The sequence below is a fragment of the Podarcis bocagei genome (assembly GCF_964188305.1).
Source record: "Podarcis bocagei genome assembly, chromosome: 4".
In the NCBI taxonomy this organism is placed as follows: Eukaryota; Metazoa; Chordata; class Lepidosauria; order Squamata; family Lacertidae; genus Podarcis; species Podarcis bocagei.
Window position 1 is genome coordinate 69,826,330 of NC_138128.1, and position 26,036 is coordinate 69,852,365.

General features: G+C 40.9%; 1 protein-coding gene across 18 annotated transcripts in view; it reads right to left on the reverse strand.

Annotated features, from left to right (window-relative positions):
• PCDH15 (protocadherin related 15) overlaps positions 1–26,036 on the reverse strand; it is a 678,468-nt gene that overhangs the window by 37,234 nt on the left and 615,198 nt on the right. For all 18 annotated transcript variants that reach the window (XM_081189558.1, XM_081189550.1, XM_081189563.1 and 15 more), the window contains 3 exons: positions 17,025–17,240; positions 13,126–13,214; positions 2,440–2,616 (listed from right to left, as the gene is read on the reverse strand). In XM_081189558.1, the coding sequence (XP_081045684.1) occupies positions 2,440–2,616; positions 13,126–13,214; positions 17,025–17,240 (482 nt within the window). The remainder of the gene's footprint in view (positions 1–2,439; positions 2,617–13,125; positions 13,215–17,024; positions 17,241–26,036) is intronic.

Here is a 26,036-nt window from a genome sequence, read left to right on the forward strand (position 1 = left end):
GAAACGTCTTGCAAGTTCTTGCAAGTTTGTTTCCTTTTTCTTAAAGCCGCTAAGCCGTTAATAGCCGCTAAGCCGTTAATAGCTGCTAAGCCGCTAATAGCCGTGCTTCGCAAGACGAAAAAACCGCAAGACGAAGAGACTCGCGGAACAGATTAATTTCGTCTTGCGAGGCACCACTGTACAGAATAAATCTCATGTTTTCTTGTTTTGTTCTGTATGTTCAAACCTTTACCACTGTCAGGCTGTATATTTGCTACCTGTTAATATAATATTAAAGGGAAGTGGGTGGCGCTGTGGGTAAAACCTCAGTGCCTAGGACTTGCTGATCGCATGGTCGGTGGTTCGAATCCCCGCGGCGGGGTGAGCTCCCGTCGTTCGGTCCCAGCTCCTGCCCACCTAGCAGTTCGAAAGCACTCTTAAGTGCAAGTAGATAAATAGGTACCGCTTTATAGCGGGAAGGTAAACGGTGTTTCCTTGTGCTGCGCTGGTGCTAGCTCGCCAGCTGCAGCTTCGTCACGCTGGCCACGTGACCCGGAAGTGTCTTCGGACGGCGCCGGCTCACGGCCTATAGAGCGAGATGAGCACGCAACCCTAGAGTCGGACACGACTGGCCCGTATGGGCAGGGGTACCTTTACCTTTTAATATAATATTAGTCTATAAATTAATTTTCTCCTCTCTTTTTCTGTGGCTATTTCTAACTCACACCACCTATGATGAGCCTATTCACTATCCCTCTTCTTAACAGCCACATGCTTTTCTATCTCACTTGTGCTATAATTTATCCACACAAGATTTGGGACTCAGGAGAATAAGATTCCTCTAACGAATCACAATTCATAAGGCAGCCCATAGGTATTTGCTTCATGGACATATGACTGACAGATTGCCTCATTCCATCATGGAGCACTGTGACCTGACTCTCCTTCGGGGAGAAGAGGTACAATAAAATATATGCAAAGCAGCAGCAGGCACCAGAGGGGGTTTGGAGAAAGAATAATGATCTCCCACTTTCCACAAATACAAGGCAACAGATGAAATAGGTTTGGGAATAGAGATGAAAAATAGCAGGCTTCACAAATGAATGAACCAACACATGCACACTCATTGCAGAAAATGTCCTTAGCTTGCTGACTGCGTCATTCATACAACTGCTGAAGATCCCAGACAAAGTTTGTGAATAGGAATCTTCGTGTGATGGAGAGGAGAGAAATTCAATTCAGTTCGTATTTGAAGCCAATTTTACACTTTCCAAAATGGTATGCAAATCGAGAACAAAATTCATTCTGTCCTTCGCAATGCAGTTCGCCAACCAATGTTTACAAAAATGCAAATATTCGAAGAAAGGTGTGAATAAATGAGTATATATTAGTGAAAATAGCATACAAACTGCATTATATTAGGAAAAAATGTATACGTTGATCAAAACTGCAGACAGAAATGTGTTTATTAGTAAAATATTGTACTTCATTTAGGGCATTATTGAGGAGAAAAAAATGGCTTTCCCACTGGCCAGGCTAAGTTTTTCTCCCTGACTTCTGGTTTTCTAGTTACAGAGAATTCTTTATATGGAAGAGCATTCTGTCATGAGAGCTTCTACCAGTGATACAGGTTCAGTTTGCCTTCAGAGTCCTGTTTGAGTGTCCTCTCCCATGAGATTATAGCTATGAAAAAGGAGAGAATGCTGTTGCAGTTTCTGTCTCTCCCTTTCTGTTGTGTCCTCGTTGTCTCATGGTTTATATTGTCCAGGATTCTAAATCACATATGGAGCCAATCTCCTTATGGTAGGCTTCCTGCTGCAGAAGTTATCCTTATAAGGTCAGAGGTGTGCAGATTGAGTGGTGAGGACATGAGAGAGGAGGATAGGTTCAGGAAGCATGACTCAGTCTCCTTTGTGCATTGTAATCCCATGAAGCCTCAATAATGCTCAGCCTCTTGAGAGAACTAAGCCTATGTTCTTCCTCATTCTGAGCCCTGGCATCTAGTCCATCTGGAAAAATCCCAAACAGAGCAACCTTTCTGTTTCTGGTGGGGAAAACTAGATATATGCTTCTTTCCCCTGCCCAAAAGCTAGGTAGCGAATGGGAAATATATATTTCTACATCTGCACTGGAAGGGCAACCTTGAAATGACACTTGAGTCAAGATAAATCTAGTTTCAAATCCTAATGTGTTGTATGAGACAGCAGCATTACATGGTTACTCAAAACTTTCCAATGAGCCTTATGTGCAACATGGCTATAAGTATTATATACATATATCAACAGCTTATAGGTACATAATGGTGTGCATGAAATCACAGTGTGGTGCAAAAGGAGAGGGGGGTATTAATTTTGCTAAGCAATGTGATCAAGTCAGTAACTAAAATAACCATTCTGCCAACTACATATTCACAGTGCTGACCACAGAGATAATGCTACAATGACATGATGGAATACATACTTGAAAAGCTCGTTCCTCATTATAGCACGGTTTGTTTGAGGGTCAATTGCGTAGACCATAAGATCGGATTTTGAATAGTCTTCTTCTGAATAGCCATCTCCGTATCTGCGAGCACCAATGGATTCTACCACAACCCTTGCGCCAGGAATCTGGTCTTGAATATAGCGTTCCAAAATCCTGGTAATGGAATACAATAGAAACATCTTCTGTGACTAATTGACATGTTCATTCCAGATAGACAGAGACAGAGACAGAGAGAGAAGCCCAATGGTAAAAAAACCCATAGGCCCTAAAACCCAGGTATTTTTAAGTGCAAAATTCCTAAGGAAAACTGTAGCAACAAAGAAGCAGCTCTTACCAGCATTGTGCCCATAACACTACTAATGTGTATTTATGATAGCATTTGAGTTTTAAATGGCTTTGGGGAAATTCCAGTGGTATTTTCCAAATAAAACTGTTAGCATTATATAGGAGTCAGTTTCACCTCTTCATAGAAGGCTAATAAATTCTCTCTCACACAAAATATGCCCATGATGAGTTGCAGTAGAATATTTCATTGATACATACAAGATGATATAACATAGCAGGTAGCAGTGTATCTAGTATTCCTCAAGAAATATAGTAAGCTTTGCAATCAGGGTATGGAGCTGACAGGTTTACCACAGGATGATAAAACAAACAAACAAAAACCAGGCCTGCAGTTAAGCCACAGGCATTATATAGAAACTGACAAAACTGTTGCAAGATAGCTTAAGCATTGTAGCTGCACAAATACGCACTGTATCAGAGACATAGAAAACACAGTTCAAAATTGTCCTGAATCTAGCAGGTGAGATCTATCCACAGAAATAGGCCTCTGCACTGATACATATCTAAATGCACATCTATGCTCTTCTTAAAGGGGGTTCAAAGCAAAAAACAACAACAACAATGCAGTGGAAAATTAAAACAGTATAACAAACTCAAAAGAACTGTAAATTAAACCAAAACCGTAAAAATCAAGTCAACAGAAAAACAGCAACAACTGAATTTTGTCATTATTGAAAAAGTAGCAGCTGAAAAACTTGTTGAAAAAAGTAGGTTTTAGCTGTTTATTGGAAGGCAAGATTTCCTCCAGCAGGGCATTCCTTTGACACGAGGCTACCACAAAAAAGACCCTTGTGCCCACTTGCCGTACTTCAGATGAGAAGAGGAACAAAGAAAAGGGTCTCAGGGGACAAACTCAAGAGTCAGAGGATTCACATGGGGGAGGGGAGAGGCTAAAACAATGCCTATATTCTGGATTTCATGTTGATGAAATACCGACCTTTTTCAGTGCTTAAGCCAGCCTGAAAGGGGTTAAGTGCATTCTGAACCATTAATGAGAGGTGCATCTTTTTCTTCTTGATACTATTTTCCAACCATTTTTTCTTTATCCCTTTTTTGGGTCCAAAGAGCAGGGGTAGCTGGCTTTTGGCCCTCAATATGTCGTGGACTCCAACGTCTGACCAGGGCGGCCAATAATCAGGGATGATGGGAGTTCTAGTCCAGGCATTGGCAAACTCGGCCCTCCAGATGTTTTGGGACTACAGCTCCCATGATCCCTAGCTAACAGGGCCAGTGGTCAGGGATGATGGGAATTGTAGTCCCAAAACATCTGGAGGGCCAAGTTTGCCTATGCCTGTTATAGTCCAACAATATCTGGAGGGTAAAAAGTTAGCCACCCCTTCTACAGGGTACATACATTTTATGTCCTTTATACAGTTGACTAACAGGTCTGGGAGTCGAGTGGTTTGTTACTGTTCAACGTTTTGCTATGTTCGTCTTTGGATTCTCTGAGATAGAGATGTCAGAGGAATCTTTTGGCCTATAAAGCAGATTTCCTTGTACTCACCCATTCAACCCCCAACCCCCATCATCACATGGACTGTTGTTATGAAGGTTTTTCACCTCAGTTTTTTTAATATGATGAAAGGTGTTTTTATTTTAAATGCAGTATTGTAAAGAGATATGTAAATTGCCTTGTAATTTATGTTATTTACATATTCATTGATGTATAATTGGTGCTGTCCCAACAGGGGCCTCACTGCTTTTCTTTTTCCTGAAGTGTTTGCTAATTTTATATGCAACAAAGTTGTTTGTTTCTAGAGGCAGTCTATAGACACCAAGGATGCAATTCTAACCATGTCTATTCAGAAGTAAGTATCATTGAATGATTGTAACCTTTTAAAAATAGAGTGCATCATTCATGATTGTTCTTTTCACATGGAAATAAGTGACCTGTTGTCCCCTGTTGATTTTATCTGTGCTCCTCATTTAAATTTGAGGATTTCTAGCTGTCAAACACAAAACCCTGTTTACTACAAATATTTAAAACTAGCTTGAGCATTGTTTCAGCAAATGCATACACACAACCGTCTTCTGCATAAAATACTCATTTATGAAATAAATTGTTGCCTTACAAACACTTTTATAAGTGGCATTACAATGACCGAAGGAACATGCCTGTAAAATATTTATTATGCCCACAGTAATTCACACAAGCCAAAACACAAAAGAGCAAAAAATATCAACAGGATGCAAAACTGTCCTTCCCTGATATCTGAACGAGGGAAATGAAACAGGAATAAATTTCTGCTGAATCAAGGATACAAGCCTTCCATCCTAGCTTGCCTCATTCTGGAGTAAGCCCAGTTCAATTCAATGGGATGTATGTCTGAGTAGATACGGTTAGGATTAGATTCATTAACTTTGAAAGGGAACCCATAGGGAAGTTAACTGGTTTGTAAATGCTGATGACTGATATATGCATGTCTATTGTGTGCTACAATATTAGTAAAATAAATAAATAAATGTATTTCCACATCAGCAAATGATGTAACAGAAGACTTGTGTAAAATAAACTAATAATAGAAAATACTGGATCGAAGTGTGAATGAACAGATTGAGGTACCTTTGTACATCCCTACTTGGGGATACTTCAAAGAACAACCATTATATTTATATCCCCACTTTAAGATGGGAGTCCCAGGTTCTCTTGTCCAAGAAACCTGTAAGAGCCTTGCCCACAATTTAAGCAACACTAGGAATCTCTCTTGGGGCTCATAAAGATTGCAACTGCCCCATCTTTCCTTTCTCAGTTCTAATCTGGAAACTCTGAGAAGGGTAATCCTCATGGTTCATGCATCCATTCTGCACTGGAAAGAGGTGTCTTTTAGTACTCCAAAATGTTTGCTATGACAAAATATATAAACTACTCTAAGGACAAGATAAGCAAAACTGCAGCAGCATAATACTAGGAGTGGCAGAAAACTAATCCAGTTCAGATCAATATGTGCTGTTCCTCACAATATTCTCTGAATTTCATTTATTGTTTTAAAAGGGCTTGACACTGATTATTCTAACCATACAATCATCTTGGGTACAAACCTCACTACTGATAATTTCAATATACAGATCAATGAATTGTTTTCAAACTGATCCAATGAACAGTACGCCTCTGTCCTGTTTCCTCTGAAATTTAACCTGACAGAAAGAAACTACTAACAAAAGAAGTGCTTTTCATATTCATTATAGACAAAGGCATATATACATTTCAGAATAGTATCTCTGTGGGCATTTGCTACATGCTGCATCTAATGAAAAGGGGATTTACAGGAGTTACAGGAATGACTGCATGAACTTCAAACATTGTAATAATGTAGCAAACAGCTATTCTGTTCAGCAATTTAGGAGTTGCTGAAATGTGATAGCGATGGAAGGTGAATATTAATGCTTTTTTCCTTTAAAAAAACCCACCTGAAATGTCTACACGAGTGTTAAGAAAACTAAGGGAATGATTTTGTACATTTTTGTTTGTTTGAAAAAATACACATAATTGTATGGCTCTAGAAATAACGCAAAATCCTCCCAGTATGGTTATTCTATAAATATGGAATGAAAAGGAGCATCTTGATGAAGACTATATGTTGTTGGTTTTTTAGTGTGAAAGCCTTGCTAGTGTGCTATTGCTGCTGAACTCAACAAGAATAAGAGATGAGAAGAAGAAAAAAGAGCTCTGCTGGATCAGGATGGTGGCCCAACTAGTCCAATATTCTCACAATGGCAAACCAGATGCCCATGGGAAGCCTGAAAGTAGGACTTGAGAACAACAATCTCTCACTTATGCATCCCAGAAAGTGGCATTCAGAGGCATCCAACAGTGCAGGCAGAACATAGTCATGATGGCCACACAAAAAGAAGCAGAGGTTACCGTGGATTGTAAAGATCACAGAGATAAGGTATGTGAAGCACCCCGGAATCTCAAAAATGGCATATATATGGGAAATATGATGAAACTCTGCCAACCGCAACTGCACTGTTTCCAGTATAGAGTAGCACATCTATGCACTTATTTTTGTCCAAAAATTTAAAAACCTGAATGATTTTAGGGACCATCAACTTTAGGCAATATTGGTTCTGTTGTAGCGCAAAAACATCTAAAGCAGGATGTGTGTGGGGGCACCTCTGCACATGAGAAAAACTGTCTTGGACATGGCACCACAAACACACACACACTGCTACATGTGCCACAATCATGCACACGTGGCAAACACACATATGCACACAAGGCATCACAACCACACACATGCACACACTCCTGCATGTGGGTTTTTCCAACACTATCTTTTGGGGGTGGGGGAAGGGGTACTTCCCTGGGGTTCCTTAGGAGGAAGGGTAGGATATAAATTGAATGAATAATAATCTTTCTCAGAGTGCAAGAGTTGATTTTAATGCCCCAGCTGCAATTTTCAAAAAGATCACATCCCTATAAATATTAGGCTTTTAAAAAAGAGGTTTTCTCCAATACCCACAGAGATCCACCCAATGTGTGCTTTTCTTAAGCCTAACTCACTCAAGTGGAACATTTTAAGTGTGTGTGTGTGTGTGTGTGTGTGTGTGTGTGTGTGTGTTGTGTGTTTGGGCCACAGCTGGAGACATACCAGTTAACCCTTCCCTATCCAGCGGTGACTCTTCCTCCAAAACAGAGAATGACAGGGAAAGCCATTATTATTATTATTATACTCACTTTATCTTGCCCAGGGCAACCAAACAAAAATACAACAAACCCCTTATAAATATATTAAAAACAAGAGGAAAAAGAAATACATTAAAAGCATCCTACCTACACAGAAGGCCACTTCTATGAGTTCATGTTTGCTCATAGGTGCTACACTGGCTTGAAAAACAAGAAAGGATTTGTTGTCTTCTACCCATTTTTCCAATCCACTTGTGGAGAACACAGTGCAACGCCAATTAACTCTATGTGTTACCTAAACCAGGCACTCAGCTACTGTTATTTTTCTTTACCTAACTTTTGGAATGTAATGGATTTTCAATGCCTATCCCCTGCCCCACATTTGTCTGTAGGAAAATGAATACAGTTGAACTTATTTATTGCCCTTTCCTTCAGTTGTTTTCTCCATTTTTGCATTACAATTATACAGCAATGCTTTCCAGGAGATCAGCTCTGCATGCTGCCTTTGCTTCTGTTTTTGTATCAACATCTCTTATTTCTGCAGCTAGCAGAGCAGCTTTCAGAGGCAAGGCACCCTCTACATTTCTCTCCCCTCAGCTTGCTTCTTTCTCCCTCCCTCCTCCTTTGTACTTAACCAAACCTCAGGGGGCTGCTTCTCCCTGGGGAGGCAGACATTCTGTTCCTCTCTCCACGGTGCATAAACATCCTCTTCCTCATGCATGCAGTTCTACACTTTAAAGCAGGGGTGCACAACTCAAATCACTATGAGTGCCATCTTCAGATTTTTATTACCTCAGGAGGTCTACGTAGCTACATTAACTGCAGGAGGTGATTTCTGTTACCGTTTTAACTTGTTGCTTTCTTTTCAACAGTCATTTGTCAAGCTTCCTTTTTCATTCTTCACTTGCATAGATTAACCACTTTTTTCTGCCTATAGCACATATCATGTCCTCTTTCTTTAAAACTACTGAACACCTGTATTCTGTTAAACCTCTTTTTCTTTTTCTCTTTCACCTCCAGTTCATTTTCTTAGCCACCCCCTTTCCTCTCTACACCCCACAGTGCTCTCTCACTTACCTCCACATCACAGGTCCCCCAGCAACACACCAAGTTCCTTCCTTCAACATCTCCCTCCTTTAATTCGACAACCCACATTATTGCTACTCATACTTGTGGAATTTGCCAGCAACAACACAAACAGCTTTAACTCTTCCTGCAACTAACAGGTTGGGAGAAGCTGACCATGCAGTATGCCAGAGTAGCAGCAACAGGTTGAAAAAAAATGGCTGTCAGCTAAACTGGCCTTCTTGAACAAAACGCTGGGGGGCAGGCCCATCTTGCCCTGCCCTGCCCCCCACTACCTTGCCTTGCCACCTGCTGCTGCCTCCTCATTGTGCTGCACTACTTCTCAGCCAGGGGTCACGTCGGCGCATGCCCAGTTCAGTGCAGTGAGTGCAGGCGGTTGGTGGTGGCTGTGGCTGACTTCCTTTCTCCCTCCTTCCCTCGGTCAGCTGCCTTCACCCAACCATGCTCCCACCTCTCCAATGCGTGCTGCTGCCCGCTGGCCAGGTGTGCTCATCAATGCTCAGGCTGTAGTAGTTTGGGGGATGTCCCCCAAAGGGGCCACTGTCCCTGCCATGGGAGGACGCCGTCTCCACTGGCTCACCTGCCTGGCCATGCTCTCCTTCAGGGCTGCTCAATACCAAGCCACAGGTATGGAGCAAAAGAGTGAGCAGGAGAAAGAGGGGTGTGGAACCAGGACATGCACATGCCGCAAACTTGCCTATGCCCATGGCTATTGCTGCATCCCTCTTGTTCCTCCTGGAGACAAGCCAGAAACAGAGGCAGCAAACTGAGGGAAGGAGAGAGGGAGGTGGAAAGGCAGGCAGGCGGGGGAAAATATTAAGGGGACTGGGCTCCCATAAGAAAATTACCAGGCAGGGCAGGGAGGCCTAAGGGATACCAGCCCCTTAAAAATTTGGCACATATGTGCTGTACTGTCATTTCAATTCATGCATGCACCATTGAATGTGAATGTGGGGTCCACAAAATTTGGTACAAGGATCCTGATCTTAACGATACAGTTAAAAGTACAGACTCTTCCTCCAACAGAACTACAGCTATTAATTCATTTTTCCAAAATGAAAAGACAAATGGAAGTATTAATGTTTCATTATACTGATTCCCCCCCCACTGCATTGAAAACTGAAATTTACAGAGAGATTATTATAATAGACCCAACAAAGCCCTAACACTGTATATTGAGATTTGCTTCAAGATCTTCACCATGCTGTCTAGAATCCAGGAATCCCAGTGGAGGATCAAAGGCTGAGCATATGTATGTCAGATAAGGATTTGAAGATATTAATTCTTCATTCCAAAATAGATATTGTAAAGCCTTATGAAATGTCATAAGATACAGCACCGCAGCTCATTGTAAAAGTCACAGGCAGCCATAATACCTAATTTTAACTCCCAAATGTTGAAATTGTGTATTTTCATTTTTTGTTATAAACATACCTTTAGAAGTAATGCAGAGGGAAGGGGGAGGAAGGTCAGTCCATAATTGGGAAAATATTTCTTGCTTATAAATGGCCAGGCACAAACACAAAAATGGATTTCTGAGTTGCCAGCAATATTTACATTAGCCTGAACAGCCAAGATGAAGACACTAACATATCTACAGGCTTCTGCAAACATAGCTGCAAACGTAAATTTAATTCTGGTGACCTTTTGAGCCAAGTGGGGTAACTGAGCCATTTTGTACTCAACTTCTAATTCACCCCTTTGGTTGGGATGGTGAGGAATTCATTTTGGTTACCTAATTTGCAGTTCTCAAAATAATATGTGTAGCAAAATACTTCTCCTAACTTTCCAACACAGTTCGGCAACCATGAAGGTGAAGGTGCCCAGTTCTGGGCACCACAGTTCAAGGAGGACACTGACAAACTGGAACGTGTCCAGAGGAGGGCAACCAAAATGGTCAAAGGCCTGGAAACGATGCCTTATGAGGAACGGCTAAGGGAGCTGGGCATGTTTAGCCTGGAGAAGAGGAGGTTAAGGGGTGATATGATAGCCATGTTCAAATATATAAAAGGATGTCACATAGAGGAGGGAGAAAGGTTGTTTTCTGCTGCTCCAGAGAAGCGGACACGGAGCAATGGATCCAAACTACAAGAAAGAAGATTCCACCTAAACATTAGGAAGAACTTCCTGACAGTAAGAGCTGTTTGACAGTGGAATTTGCTGCCAAGGAGTGTGGTGGAGTCTCCTTCTTTGGAGGTCTTTAAGCAGAGGCTTGACAACCATATGTCAGGAGTGCTCTGATGGTGTTTCCTGCTTGGCAGGGGGTTGGACTCGATGGCCCTTGTGGTCACTTCCAACTCTATGATTCTATATATAAAAATGCATAGTTTAGGAGCAAGTGTGCATAAACATGTACCCTTTTCTTAGTTAAAATAACATATTGATGTTTTCAAATTTTGTAGTTACATCTCAAGCCGCAAGGCCATTTTATTAATTATCTGCCATTTTTTGTACACAAACATTTAAACACATGTAATTAGATCTTTATGGACTCTTGCTAACTCCTACAAGCAGGCAAGGCAGGTGTTGACATTTCTCAAGCAGCAGTGACATGGTGCAATAACCACTAGAATGAAACCACTGTCTCCACATGAAAGATCCCCATCGTTGTGCTTCTGTGAACACTTATGTTAAGATATGTGTGCACATGTAAATTAAGCATGAGTCAATCTGCTAACAACTTGCTATTTCAGTTGTGTATGCTTGGATTAGGCCCACTGTGCTGACACCATGGGCATTACAGTTTTGTGAGCAATGAATGAATTTCTGTTACTCATTTGTTGTACACACAGTCTTCATGTAATCTGTCAGCTTTGCATTTCCCTTGCTGAGGGACATGTTAATTCCTGAGTACTGAAAGCACAACACTTAAGCTGTTAACCCACACCTGTGTTGCTGTTGTGCTTTCTTCCTGGAGTGCTAGGTGAGCGTTCCAAATAGGTGGGCTCTCTTGTGATAAGCAGCATAAGTTTGTGATAAGCAGCACAGATATCTCCGCATATGACTGGCTACTCCCATGTCTCATAATACGCTTTTGATTTTACCAACCAACAATTTTAATAACTCCATTTTATTACACCATATTATTTTGATCCGTTGTTGCGGGGCCCCTAGAAAGCATGGGGCCCGTACGCCAGTGCCTACTCTGCCTACTTGGTAATCCGGCACTGTCAAACAACTCAATTTTTTATGAATAAACATTTTAAAATAGTAAGCTGTTAAAAGATGGATTGTGGAGATGATGGGAAGGACTATTGTGTGCATCCTGTTATAGTAACAGAACAATAGCCAGAATGAGATTCTTTCTAAAATTAAATGATCTTTGGTCTCACAGCCAAAACATCATATCTGCATTGAAATGGGAAATGATCACCAGTGCTTTTATAGTAAATAAGCTAAAGAGTAGTCTCCTTGATTTCATCAGAGATGTTAACCAGAGGCAATTGGTCTCCTTGTGGTCTAATTTATTGTTGCTTTGTTGAAGAATGAATAAAATAATTATTGGCATAGAAATAAATCATAAAATTCTAATACCTTTAAGTAGGGCTACAAGTTGTTGTTGGTTTAATCAGTGCATTAATAAAAAAATCTGCTCTTTATTTATCACTGAGGATCAATTTTAATACGTGGGAACTGTGGGTTAAGAGCACATTTCTTTAATTTGTTTGAGGTTCATTTTGTTCTGATGTGCTACTATAATAGGGAAAGAATAAAAATGGAAGATGGTTTTTAACAAGGAGTGCTATTTTTGTTAAAGAAGAAAATTTTAAGTACGGTAATCTTACATTGCCTTCAGTGCTTCAAAAAAAATGTATTGAGAGATTTTGATAATAACCACATTTATATAAATGTAATTAATTGACTGAAAAGACTGGATTGTGGGATTTGTTTCGCAGGGTCAGCAAGGTGAGGGTATATTTGGAATTTCCTGGTGTACTTGCTACCTTTTCTGATTCCCTTCCAAGTAGGGATGGATGGCTCAATCTATTTCTCATTCATGTCAAATTTGCATGTGCTTATTCATAAGTCCATTTCATACTGTTTGCTCATTAAATGGCAATGATTTAAAAACAAAATCTGTACCAAGGGTCAGAATCAACTTATGAGTCCTGCTAGTAGAATGGCCTTCTGCTAGTGCTGGGGGTCTTTCTGCCCTCTCCCCCCCCCTGGTGTTTTATTTGTTTATGGAATTTATATACCGCCCTATACCCAGGGGGTCTCAGGGCAGTTCATAGTGTTCTCCCTGGGGGTTCAAAATTGGCTTGGAGGATGGAGAACTGGGGAAACCCATAGAACAGTGGGGGGGGGGGGAGAGAGGAGAGATTGTTCCACCTGGCAAGCTGAAATGGACGGACCAAAACAAATGAAATGTCAGTGAGGCATTCAAGAGCACACCAAAATGGAAGTGGTTTCCACAAATAGCAAAAGTGAAACTCAAAATGTTGTGCCTTAGATCTTCTCCCTCAGTTTCTCCCTTCTTTCTAAGCTTTATATTGCCTATTGCACTGATGTTTCAGGAAATATTGAACAGTAACATTTTAACCACTGGTACTTTCCAGGGTTTGACTCTATAAGATGTTTAGACAATGAACACATTTCATTACCCTATAAGCTGATCCTTGCTTTGTTCCACAAGAGTAGGAGGGACATTGGAGACAATGACTTGCATGTCCAACTGGTTGACTACAGAGACCTGGAAAGAGAAAAGAAAGATACACTTGAGCTTGCAAAACATACATTATCTCAGAATGAGAACAGGAGTAAGGTGAGATTCTCCACCTGTACCTGTAAGGAGCATTGATATGGAGCAGGGATGCAGAAACACTGAGAGGAAATGTATCACTAAAGAAAAAGCTCAGAAGAAACAGAATTGGGGGGGGGGGAAATACATATGCTAATTAATACATATAGCTTCAAATTTAGTTACCATAATGTGAATAGAAATACAATACACCTCTCACCACAGTGGGAAAGACTGTTGACTGGGCAAGGTCGCTTTCAACAAAACATGGACTGTCATTTATAAAGAAGGGCACATGGCAACACTGTGCCCACTTACAGTGGTACCTCGTGTTACGTACCATCCCCCTTACGAATGCTGCAGGTTACGCGCTCCGCTAACCCGGAAGTAGATGCCCCTTGTTGCAACCTTTGCCCCAGAATGCGAGCGGAAGTTGCACTCCAGCGGAGCAGCAGCAGCGGGAGGCACCATTAGAGAAAGCGCGCCTCATGTTAGGAGCGGTTTCCGGTTACGAACGGACCTCTGGAACGGATTAAGTACATAAAACGAGGTACCACCGTATATGGAAATTAAGTCTCCAAATTGCACCTGAGAAGCTGACTGGGTAACACGTAAAGGTTCTGAAGCACAAAGGTATCAAAGATAGTGCTTTTTTCTTTCTTTTTGGAGACAAAACTAGTAACTGTCTCCCCTCGAGCTCTATTTCTCAGAACAGCAAAGGCAACCTGTTAACAGCAAGGCAAACAGTGATAGGAAATCTCAGCTCATATTTTGTCCCCTATATGTGAGACAAAGCAAGCATAGTGAGAGTTTAGCCACATGTACACTGAAAAAGCGATCAAGCTGTGTGTAGTTTTTTCTTTCCTTATCAAAAGTGGTACAGCGCTGGTTTCAAAGATGACAGGAGGGAAGGAAAACAGCTTGAATGATTTTTTCAAATGGACAAGCAGAGAAAACTCCAAGCAAGCAGGGCAAACTTCTCTCTTCCTCTATCACACAGAGCCTTGTTTTTCTCTGCTGGCCTGTATGTGAAAGGGAAGCAATCAAGTTGCTGAACTGAGAAAAGAAATATGAGAGAATTCTCTCCTCTAGTGTTCGCAAACTAGCCAGGGCAGTTAAGGGTAAACAGTATTAATGGCACGGCAGACAAATCATAAAGGGCCTATAGTACTACCAACAAATGTCCATTCAGTGATAAATTAATCAGTTTTGCATACAAATATAGTGTAAAGCATATAATCTACAATACAGGAAGTTCCATCTGTCAGTCATGGTTATGTACATAAGCATGTAAAGGGTAGAAACAATGTGTTTGCAAACATACATACCATACATGTGCACATCTTAGGGAACTATAAACTTTCAGGCATTCAAAATAAAGTCAGTGGCTCAGCTGTGATGGGGATGCAGGGGCAATGAACTTTAGCTGAATTCAGTAAAAATCCCTCCTTGGATAAGGAACCTGCAGTGTTTCTGAATGTGGGGAGGATTCTAACCTTCAAGGTGATGGGGTTAGAATCCCCATTCAGAGCTTCATGGTAAATGCACTGGGAGAAGGCTGGGAGAAGAACTGTTGAGGATGTTCTAGCTCTGGATTTCCTACACTGAGCTGCTGATTGGCTAACAAGGCCCCTTCAAACTCTATGATTCGACACAGACAGTTGCTCTTCAGGATTTCAGGCATATGTCTTTACAGCCCTACTTGGAGATGCTGGGGATCAAACCTGGAATCTTCTGCATTCTAATAATGAGTTTTACCACTCAGCTATGGCCCTTCTGCTTGAAAATCAGTTGCTTCCCCTTCTGCACACTGAGAGAACTTCATAAGTACCACATACCTGGCACAAGAGTTTGATAAAAAGGTAATACTACAAATGATATGCAGAGGTACTAGATAATTACATGCGGATACATGTGCAAATCATCCGAATGCTATTAAACTCAAATGCAAACTTCAGTGTAATCTACTAAATGAAACTCTAAAGCAGTTAAGTGTTGGTGTATTAGTCATTCTCAACATGCAGTGTTTTAAAAAGGACAACTCTAGTTTGTTTGTTTTTAAGAGATGGTGTTATCTAAGTCTTTATAGATTTAAGAATACAACCTTTCCATTCAATGGCCAGGTACCCCTCCACTGAGATAGTGCAATAATGGAAGCCATAGTAGTGGCTTTGGTAATCAGAAGTAGTATCATCTACTGTATTGCAGAATAAATCCTAAAGACATTTCTTAACACTGGATGACCGTGCCTTCTATTTCAATTTGTTCTTTAAAGCAAATAATAAACACTTGCGCTCTACATACTCCCATTTGCACCAGCAGGTTTGTAATAAGGAATAAATGCTGCTTAGATCTGCAAAATTGAAGGAACAGGGGTCCACAAGGTTTGATTATTTATGGTTGCCACTGTTGGGAATTTCATTCCTCCATGCTGCAGATGTGTGATTGTTGTTGTCACACGTCTGTGTTTACATTCCACAGTGTTGGATGTCATGGGGAACGGAAGTTCAGATACACTGTTCTGTTCTGTATTGCTTTTGTTTTTTCCCTTCTCTCCGTGGAAGAAAGAGAGAGGGGAGCCATGTTTTCTTTGTTCTGTTATGTTTGATTTTGTACATAATAAATTAGGCTTAGATGTCACACCTCAAGGCTCAGCTTCTGTTTGGACTCTGCTAGTGTTGTGTACTCATGTCCTTGAATATGGGTCACATCAGCACGATGGGACACAAGAGTGATGAATCATCCCGGATGGCGCTGCACTGGGGGAGAGGTGATGGTCTTGGTGTTTCCCAACAGCCACTTCACCTTTCCCTATTCCTGAATAGGATGCAGAAAGCTTGGTGTGGGAGGAAGCTGGTTATCTCATGTTCTTTGGCAGAAGTGGAAGCTTTGGAGAAAACAAGAGGAGCTTCTGCCTGCCAGAAAGCCCAAGTGATATGAGATTATTTGATGCAAAATAGTTCTGAACTAAGTAGCAGGGGCTACGCTCCCCTTCTCCTTGAGTGCTTCCTCTGAGTGCTGCAATTTGAGTCTGACCAACATAGTACTTTGTGCCACCAACTTCATCCTTGGACACGTCTCAAACAGTAAAATATCAGATTCAAAATCTCAAGGCTGGATCCAGCTTGCCAGTGAGTGGAATGAAGATGAGTGAAATGACTCAGTTGCTCCCTTTTGCCATGGCTGGATGCACAATGAAACTACCATAAAGCAGTGACCTTCACACTCTATGATTCTTGCTTCTGCTCTAACCCCTTGTGGGTAATGTTGGCGAGTTGTCTTTGAAAGTTGAAAGAAGTGACTGGGCACACGTTTCCTCTGCGCTTGAGGACAGAGACCCTACTAGACTGCCCAAGACTTCTCAATGCTTTACAGAGAATTGGGGAAACAGGGAGAGGAAGGCCTCAGGTCAAGTGTTTTCAAAGTTGAATGCAATCCTCCACAACTCGCAAACAAACTTTGGACAGGGAACTTTTACGCTGGTGGGTGCTGTACACAAGATCCGTTAGGGCACTAGTCTTTGGCAACCTGATAAGCAGATTTGTGGAAGTCAGTCCCCTTCAGTCCCAGGCAGGCAACAGGAATAGGAGATTTAAAGACCCACTGATGGGCTACTTAGGAAGGCCTGACAACACTAGCTGTTGTATCCTCATCATATGAAATCAGAATAACAAAAAAACTACAAGGAGGGTGAATGCCTGTAGCACAATGTCGTCTATAATAAACTTTGCAGCAAGAATAAGCCCCCAAATGCATACTTACAAGTACATCTGATTTATTGCTCAGCCCCTTTCCATAGTTGTCTGTAGCAATGACCTGAAACTTGAAATATGATCGCCGCATGTTTTTGAAGAGCATAGCAGTTTTGATCAGCCCCGTATAAGGTTCGATCACAAAACCTTCCTTGCCATCCTTGATTGGAGGGATGATGAGTCTGTACTGCATAGCACTGTAGTTGCCCGTATCTTTATCATTTGCCTGAGAGGTTCAAAAAAGAAGGGGGAGAAAGAAGGCAGAGAAATTACTGAGACAATCATGTATACTGAGAAGCACTCACTGCGGCCTCTGTAATCAATACAGAAACTAATCTCACGGGCATTATGATAATCAGTTTGACTACTTTCTGCATTTGTAATATCAGAAATTAATTTTTAGTAGCTTCATGGCTTCAAGTGAAATTTAGGCTAGGGGTGGAGAACCTGTTTCAGCCCAAGAGCTGCATTCCCTTGTGGACAACCTTCTGGAGAATGCACTTCAGTGGTGGTTGGGGCCAGAGGGGAAAGTGGACAGAACAATGGATGTGAGTAGTAGGCTATATTTCAAGCACACAAACACACACTTCATCCTCCATGCAGGCAAGGAAAAGGCATCATCACACTTCTAAGGCCTGAGGTTCCCCAACTCTCATTCAGACTCACAAAAGCAGCATTCAGGATGTGGGGGAAAGCAGAATAATTTTTGGGCCATCTTCAATGAACTCAGGGTAGAGTCATTGAAATTAACGGCCCTGATTAATTTCGGTCCATTCCTTTCAATGGGTCTGCTTCATATTCAGTGGGGTATTTTGTTCAGTGCACTTAAATCCCTCCCATTTAAATTAATAGGATATAAAGGGTTTTGGCTAGAGCATCCATTTGACTCGCACAGATTTTTTTTTAAAAGTTATGGTACACCACTATTAAGGAAACAAACAGGTTTGATGTTTTTATTGCATACACTATCATTATGAGGGGGAAATGAATGGTGTATTAATGTTAGCAAGCTAGAAGATGATGATGATGATGATGATTACCCCACTTTTCCCCTGACGGGACCCAAGGCAGCTTACACATAAAAACAAGAACCACTAAAAACACGGGGGGGGGGAATGTGAAAATAATTAAACACTGATACAATTAAAACCATATACAGATATAAAATCTGTTCAAAACATTTGTTTCAAAATTATTTAAAAGATTGACATGAAGACTACTGTCCACTATAGTAAAAGAAATATTGAACACAAATAATCAATTTATTAAAAAATTATCATGTCTTTTGTCTGCAATTTGTTTTTCCTCATGTGTTTTCTAATACATCTTTAAACGTTAGTAAAAATAAATAAATAATGTTTATCTGTTTCGGGACCACCAGAGCAACCCTAAGCTCAGCGAATGACATAACAAGCACAAGTCCTTTTTAACACAAGGGAAGGGAGCTTGTTATTCCTATAATTTGTCCTGAAGGTAAATATTTTTGTCACTTCATTAAGGGAAGATATGACTCCTCAAGGGAAGTGATATGCCTGTCAGAAAAGAGAAAGGACTACAGTTGATCTTAATAGCATTATATATTTTCTTTTGTTTATGTGGCAGACATAAATACGCAGATGTTTTCACAATTCTTTTATGAATGAATGTTGAGAAATATTATATGTCCTCTGTGTCAGACTTCACCTCAACTGTCAAAATAAGGAGCGGCATTATCTTTCGGGTGCAAATTTATAGCTAAACTGAGGCATGTTTTAAAGGTGCTTAAAAATACCAAACCGTTCTAAAGCTTCATCATAGGCTTCTTGTTCACATCTATGAAGGGAAATGTTTGGGTGAGAAGGGGGTGGGGGTGGGAAAGACGCCTCTTGTAATGGAACACCCTCCTGAATTGATTCCCCTCCCCCTATAATGGGGAGGAGACATGTCTCCTTTCTCTGCCCCACTGCCAGCTGTATGTTTACTTGTTTTTTTTAAAAAAAAAACCTTAATTAAGCATTAGCCCCATCACCAAATTAATTTAGAACTGTATCTGTGGAGGGCTGGGCGGTCCTTGGGTTGTCCCAGGGTGGACTAGCCTGATTGAAGACCATTGGATTATAGCCATAGGGTGGCTCAGGGGTGCTGTGTACAGCCCATGGTCTCTCATTAGGTGAATGAGCTCTGGCAAGCCTCCTCTCTCCTCTTCTTTTGCAGTTGAGAAGAATAAATTGGAAGTTTGCACTTCTAGTCTCAAACAAACAATATTTCTCCACTATATCTAAACTCTGGGAACTGTGGTTTGTTTGAACTCTAACTAGCAAGAACAAACCGGTATCAAACCAGGATTTCAGATTCTGATTTGTACACTAACTAGAATTTAAATCAGCTTTCACCATCCTGGGACCTTCCTGAGATTTGGACTACAAGTACCATCAGTCCCAGGTAGCATATTAGTTGGAGGAAAATCTCCTTCCAGATCAGCCTGCCACATACAAATAATCATTTACCAATGACCTTTTTGAAGCATCACCTCTATCACAGGTGACATTTCTTATGACAAAGGAGATGGCTTTTTCAGTAATGACACCCCAGGTCGGAACTCCCTCCTCCCAAGGTATGCCTTCCATCAACCTTTAGTTGCCAGCTGCTTAAAAAAAATGATTCAGACATTTTAAAGCATGTTTGATAACTTTCCAGCCTCCGCATCATTCAATAAACTGCTTGCAAAACTTGGATGAACTTCAGGAACAGCCTTTGACATAGCGTGAAGAGTTTCAAATGGGGGGGGGAGTGTGCCCATTTACCACATGTGCAGAAGTGCTGACAAATGGCCTAATGGGACATTCTGGATTGCAGCCACTGTCGTTAGATTAACTCAATTCATCGGCAATTATCTCTTGAAGATATGGCATCTTTAACCAAGTGTTCCAAATAATGAAAACCGATCTACTAACACTGTTTGCATAGACATGCAATCAATCAGGACCTAATCACCGAATTGTCAAGATGAAAGGGAAGTGGCAGTGGACCGAAGCATAGATGGAATGTGCTTCTGTTTCTGCTGTTTTTTGCCCTGCGATGCATCTTCCAAAATACAGACTGTTGTAAAACTAATCCATATGTGCAACCAGGCTGTGTGGATTGTCAGCTGATGCAATGGTCCCCATCTTTTTTTATTGGTTAATTTCAAATCCTGGTAAGTATTAGGCATGGCTAAGGTGGGAACTGATATCCAAAGTTTTCGGTGGCAAGGGAGAGGGTGAGGTGAATTTATGTCAGAAAGGGAAGAGGCCGGAGAAGAGGAGCTTGTGATCCTGTGGCCCACTTCTTCAGCCATGCTTAGGAATTGGGAAGGTTACATAGGTATTGGCTTGGTTTGTGTTTAAAAGTGTCAACGTCCCATAGCCATATGACCCCTCTCCCCAACTACAGACAAGTGTCTGATAAAAGTGAAGCTAGCAATGCTAGCCTTTGTATAAAGGAAAGACTAAGGTATATGAAACAGCATTGCTGGGAGAGGGGCCAATTGCCCACAAAACACTAGATTAGGAAAGAATCGTCAACCACAAAAACAGTAAATGCCGCCCTTGTCAGAAAAACAAAGCAGCTATACTTCTGAAATTTGGCAGGCTTCATCTTACAAGGAAGGGCTACTATGCCTACAAATTTTATGCAATTCTGCTGGGAGGGGGAAGTTATAGACATTTCATTTAAAAGCACACACAATAACATCCAAAGTACCCACTGTAATACCCCTGGACTTATTTGGCAGGCTTAATCTGTTCCTGAGGGGCTAGTATGCCTGCAACTTCCATCTACTTCTACCAAAAGGGAGAAAAGTTATAGCTTTTTAAAGATGTCCCAACAGTAAATTGCAGTGGGTGAGGAGGGGAGACAAAGCCTTGTTTGTTTGCTTGCTTTGCCAAAGTAGATCAGGACTTAGACCCCAAGTTGAACTGGGCAACCACCCAAGTGCTTTGGACTGTTTTCTGAGGTGCCAAATTGGGGTCTGAACTGAATCTTATAGTTCTAGGATGTCCAACAGTTTGATCACGATCTACAGGTCGATCTTGGGGGGGGGGGTCCTTGGTCAATCACGGTCGACCGCAGGATCCTGACCCCTGACCCCCTCCCAAAAAAGCTAGATCACTGCCAGTTTCTTTATTGTGGGAGTAGATCGCAGTCTCTTGAACGTTGGACATGCACACCCCTAATATAAATGCACATAAAACATATGATAATGTAGAACTACCTCTATGTACTTGGGCTTTAAGCCACTGATATTTTAGGGCCCCATGTTGCCATTACCCAATCCTACATGGCCAGAAACCTTTATGTGGCTGCCTGAATCATGTCTCAATGAAGCAAACATCCAAGAACACAAAGTACGTCTCCAATACTACTTTATTTTCAACCTGCAAATACAGCAGGTTCCAATGTTCTCTTTATAATGCAGGATTGGGGGAAACCTAATCTCAGCAGAGTTGAAACAAGGAGAGCATGTGGAACTCAGAATTTGAAAGTAGTAAATACCATCCAGACACTTGTAAAATACATATACTGTGTTTAGTTTTTGCTCTTGGAGGACATACACTTGTAGATGAGTCATCCTCATAAGATTACTCAAAAGAAGAAGAAGTTATCGGGAATTTATAGCTGGAAAACCACCTATCAGGACAACCAAGAAAGTCACAATACAAGGATGGAAACAAGTGGTATTTTAACTGGGGTCAAAGCAAGGCAAAAAGAAGAGTATAAAGAACATCTAAATGTGGGAACAAATTTACTCTCAACTATATGTGTGAGACAAGGCACTAATGTCAAAGTGTTAAAAATACTGGGATAGCAGATGTAGCTTTTAAAACTGAAAATATACATCAAGCTGTCAGTTCCTGCAGGGAGAAAAGTGATCTTGTTTTAAAAGCTATTATATTTTGCCGGAAACTGTGATTGGAAACATCTGAATTTGCCATCTGCTTTAGTAGAGCTAATGTTGACTAGGAAAGCCTATTCGTTTTATGAGCCCCTTCAGTATATTAGAACTAAAATTAAGAATGACCCTGTGAGGAAGGCTGCAATGCACAAAAGGACTGATGAGAGTTTATTCGTCTCCCTCCTTGCTTTAAGCAGCTAGTTTGACTCAAGCTTGCTTTCTTAAAAGGAGAAAAAGAAATGGTTAGCAACTGATGTCCGTCACTGCTAATAAAATGATAAATTTTCAGCAGTCTTCAGGCCCTGAGCAACATTTTGCTGAGTCCACAGAGAAGGTAAGGTGATGGGTCAGTACAGTAGTCCTCACAGACTCAATAAAAGCAAAATAATAGTGCAATGCATTACTAAAGTGACATAGACAAACTGTATCACCCCTTAACTTTTTGATATCATTTTTATTGCAAAATCAGAAAGAATTTCATGAAACTATACCTTCTTAAAAGTGTCTTAGAAGCCTAGATCAAAGTTCAAAATGCGGTATTTCTACTATATCCTGGAATTCCTCTCTTTTAAAACAATACTGCCTTTTTGTTCAGCCACTGCCACTTTCACTCCAAATTATAACAAAATGGAAATACACATGACTAGATTTGGTCACATCTATGCCCTGCTACCCATTCCTCTGCTGCGATTTGCTCCCCAACCAAATTGGGGAGACTGTACACTTTTGCATTTTCATGGACAGCTAGTCCCATGGCTTACTTTCCATTTGTGTGTGTGTGTGTGTCTGTGTGTGTGTGTGTGTGTGTGTGTGTGTGTGTAATACATATGGGCAACACCTGTCCATAACAATAATTAAAACCATCTAATATAGGGAGGGTGAGTGGGGAGACTGGTGACAGCAATCCCAAAGCCCCAGAATCAGATCCACAATTATGGTGCAGAAGGAAACCCATTAATCCCTCTGGTGTGCTCCCTGCCCACTGGTGCCACTGACTGGCTCCTGGGGCGTGATGCAGCTGAACCACTGCCCACACACCACTACTTGCAAGCTACCACCACAAACCTAGTACAATCAGGCCTGCTCCTCACCTGTGCAAGGGCATAAGATGAACCCAAGGCTACTGATAAGTCTCAAATTGGAACCTTAGAGTTGCCAGGGATACGGTTTGACTAGGGCTGCCATCCATTGGAAACAGCGCCCCCGGGTGGAAATCTCTTTAATGTCCAGGGAAATCTGGGCTTGGCTTAAAAACTTCATTTTGTTGTTGTTGAGATTTTGCAAAAAACCCCCAAACCATCACCTTGATAACTTTTGTGTCCAGATTTACCCTTTTTGAAATATGGCAGCCCTAGGTTTGAGAAAACTAGTGCCTTTTTTCAAAGTAAAAATGGAATAATATAAAGCACATATTTTGGTTTCCTGTTACGCCTCATAAGGTCAGGAGAAATGATATATAAAAAAACTGGGCAAAAATTAAACAATGCCAGTATGCCATGTTATAACCAGATGTTAACGCTCAGGAAAGCAGTGAAGCAACATGACAACAGTATTGAACTGAAAGCTCACTCCTTTAATTAATCACCCACAAGATAACATGTGTTAATTATTCTTTTTAGAGCAAAATTAAGGCGTTGAGAAGAGTGAAGAGATAGGACTAAATAATGTGGAGGGAAACAAAAGGTATGTGAAAACACAATTGATATGCAAAGCACTAAAATCATATCATATTAAGTAAATCTCAGGCTTCAAATCCTATAGATTAATAGCTGCAATTATTGCTGGTTTATATTTAATTTATTTTCTCACCACAAAAATGCATGGTGTAACATTTGGCCTTAGAATGATAGTAAAAAAGGAACAGCTGTTCTAATGTGAAATTTCTAAAGAAATGGAATTATAACAAAGGTTGTCAAGAAAAGATAGATAGAATTCTAAAGCAACTCATTCTGTTGATGACTGACTTTTTATAGCAAAACTCTATCTCAATATCAGTGTGGGGCACCCTGGCCACTAGGCCTCCCCAATTGGCCTGCAAGTCTGTAACTGGGTAAGTCACACCCATGGGTCCTACACTTGCCATCACACAGGATACCAGGCATGAGGCAGGCAACAACAGGACTTCAAAGGAGCTATCAGGAGCTTAAGGTGGAATCCAAATTGTTTCTTTGCTGAAGCAAGGTGCTGATGGGTGCTGGAAGTATGCTTTGCTCCAGGACTGGCAAACAGTTTCCATTTCAAACTAATGTTAAAATCTGCGCTTTGAACCTCTGGATTGCAGAGCTGTTTGCAAAAGGGCTTTCAAACAGCCCCAGCACTGTGCTTCCAATCCTGACAATCAGATTTGGCCTGCCAGGGGTGGGGAGATTAAGATCTGGCCTTCTGGCCAGAAAATGTTCCCCCCTCTCTCTCCTGATCAAGATATTATATTTCTCCACGGGAGAGTTACAATTCTCTGAGTTCTCTAGGAAGAGGGATTGATTGTTAAATCACTCTGGAAACTGTACCTCTCTGAGGGGTATGGGGTCTCCAATACCTTTATGATATCCAAGAAGCCATAATATTGCTTGTGATGAAGAAGACACCTGCCTGCAGAGTTTCTTGCAAATTCATCCCCTCCCCAATAATTACCGATAATTTCAGATTCAGATTACGAAGGCAAAATATATTTCACAACTATTTATACTGCTTGCGAAATTATTTTAAGAATTTTGAACAAGGTAGTTTCTGTAGCCTTCCAAGGGGTGCCAACTTGAATAAAATATTGTGGGGGCCCAGGTAAGCCCCACCCCACATAATTGATCATATGACGCAGTGCACACACACCATTTGAGTGGAAATGTCCGTCAACTTTGGGGGAGCCCAGCCCCCACAGCCCCCAGGAGTTGGCTCCTATGAGCCTTCCCATTTTTATTTTTATTTTCTACAATGAACATTTTCATAAGACATTGATTTCACTTCTACCCTTTGATTTCTTTATCAAAAAACAAACTGAATAATCAGTATTAGACCTGTGGTCAACTCTGCGCCACTAAAAGACACAGCAAGAACATAACAGATCTACTTTCATTTTATACTCAAACATAACAGCCCCCTGTTTTATTTTTGTTCCATTTTAATTTAATTGCACTTGTTGATGATTTTTGTTTCTTTGCTTAGTTCAAATAATATTTAGCAAGAGAGATTAAATAATGCCATACAAAGAGCTGTATTTCTGGTTATTATATTTATATGTGACAAATAGGAGCCTACAATTCTTGCACAGACATTAAGGCTATATAACAATTTTTAGAATTAAAAACTTCAGGGATTAATTTCTACTTAGATTATTGCTCATCAGACTGAAGTCATTTTTCATGAATTTGTGACAAAACAGACACACACACATCTGTGGCAAGTGAAGATCAATTTACAAGCATGCAGCTGTGGCACATTTGATATGATGCACACAAATTGCTACCCGAAAACTTAATAACTACAATAACTAAATCATCCAGCACTATTAAAGTGACACTAATTATAGTGAAAATTGTTTATACTGACTTGAAGTGTGCACAAGCCTAAAGAGCTTGTCTGTTTAACTTCGTATAAATTACACACTTTAAAACTTGAAATGCATTCCATACCAATAAGGCCCAAACTTTTTACTCCAAGTTGAGTGATAGAGGGGTAACAAAATACAAAAGAAAAATGCAAGAAATTGATTTGGACCATTTTATAGTGCTTTTCAATTAACATTTATTCAGTGACTTACAGGGCATTTTTAAGTGTGTTTATTCAGAATTCAGAGCTGTTTCCAACATTGTAGCTTCGTTTGTAACACAGTTTTCTCTTCTTCCCCTTGAAAGGAGAATTGCATATAACTACCTGAAAAGCAGGGACACGGGTGGTGCTGTGGGTTAAACCATAGAGCCTAGGATTTGCTGATCAGAAGGTCAGAGGTTCGAATACCCGTGACGGGGTGAGATCCTGTTGCTCGGTCCCTGCTCCTGCCAACCTAGCAATTCGAAAGCACGTCAAAGTGCAAGTAGATAAATAGGTACCGCTCCAGCAGGAAGGTAAACAGCGTTTCTGTGCGCTGCTCTCGTTCGCCAGAAGCAGCTTAGTCAT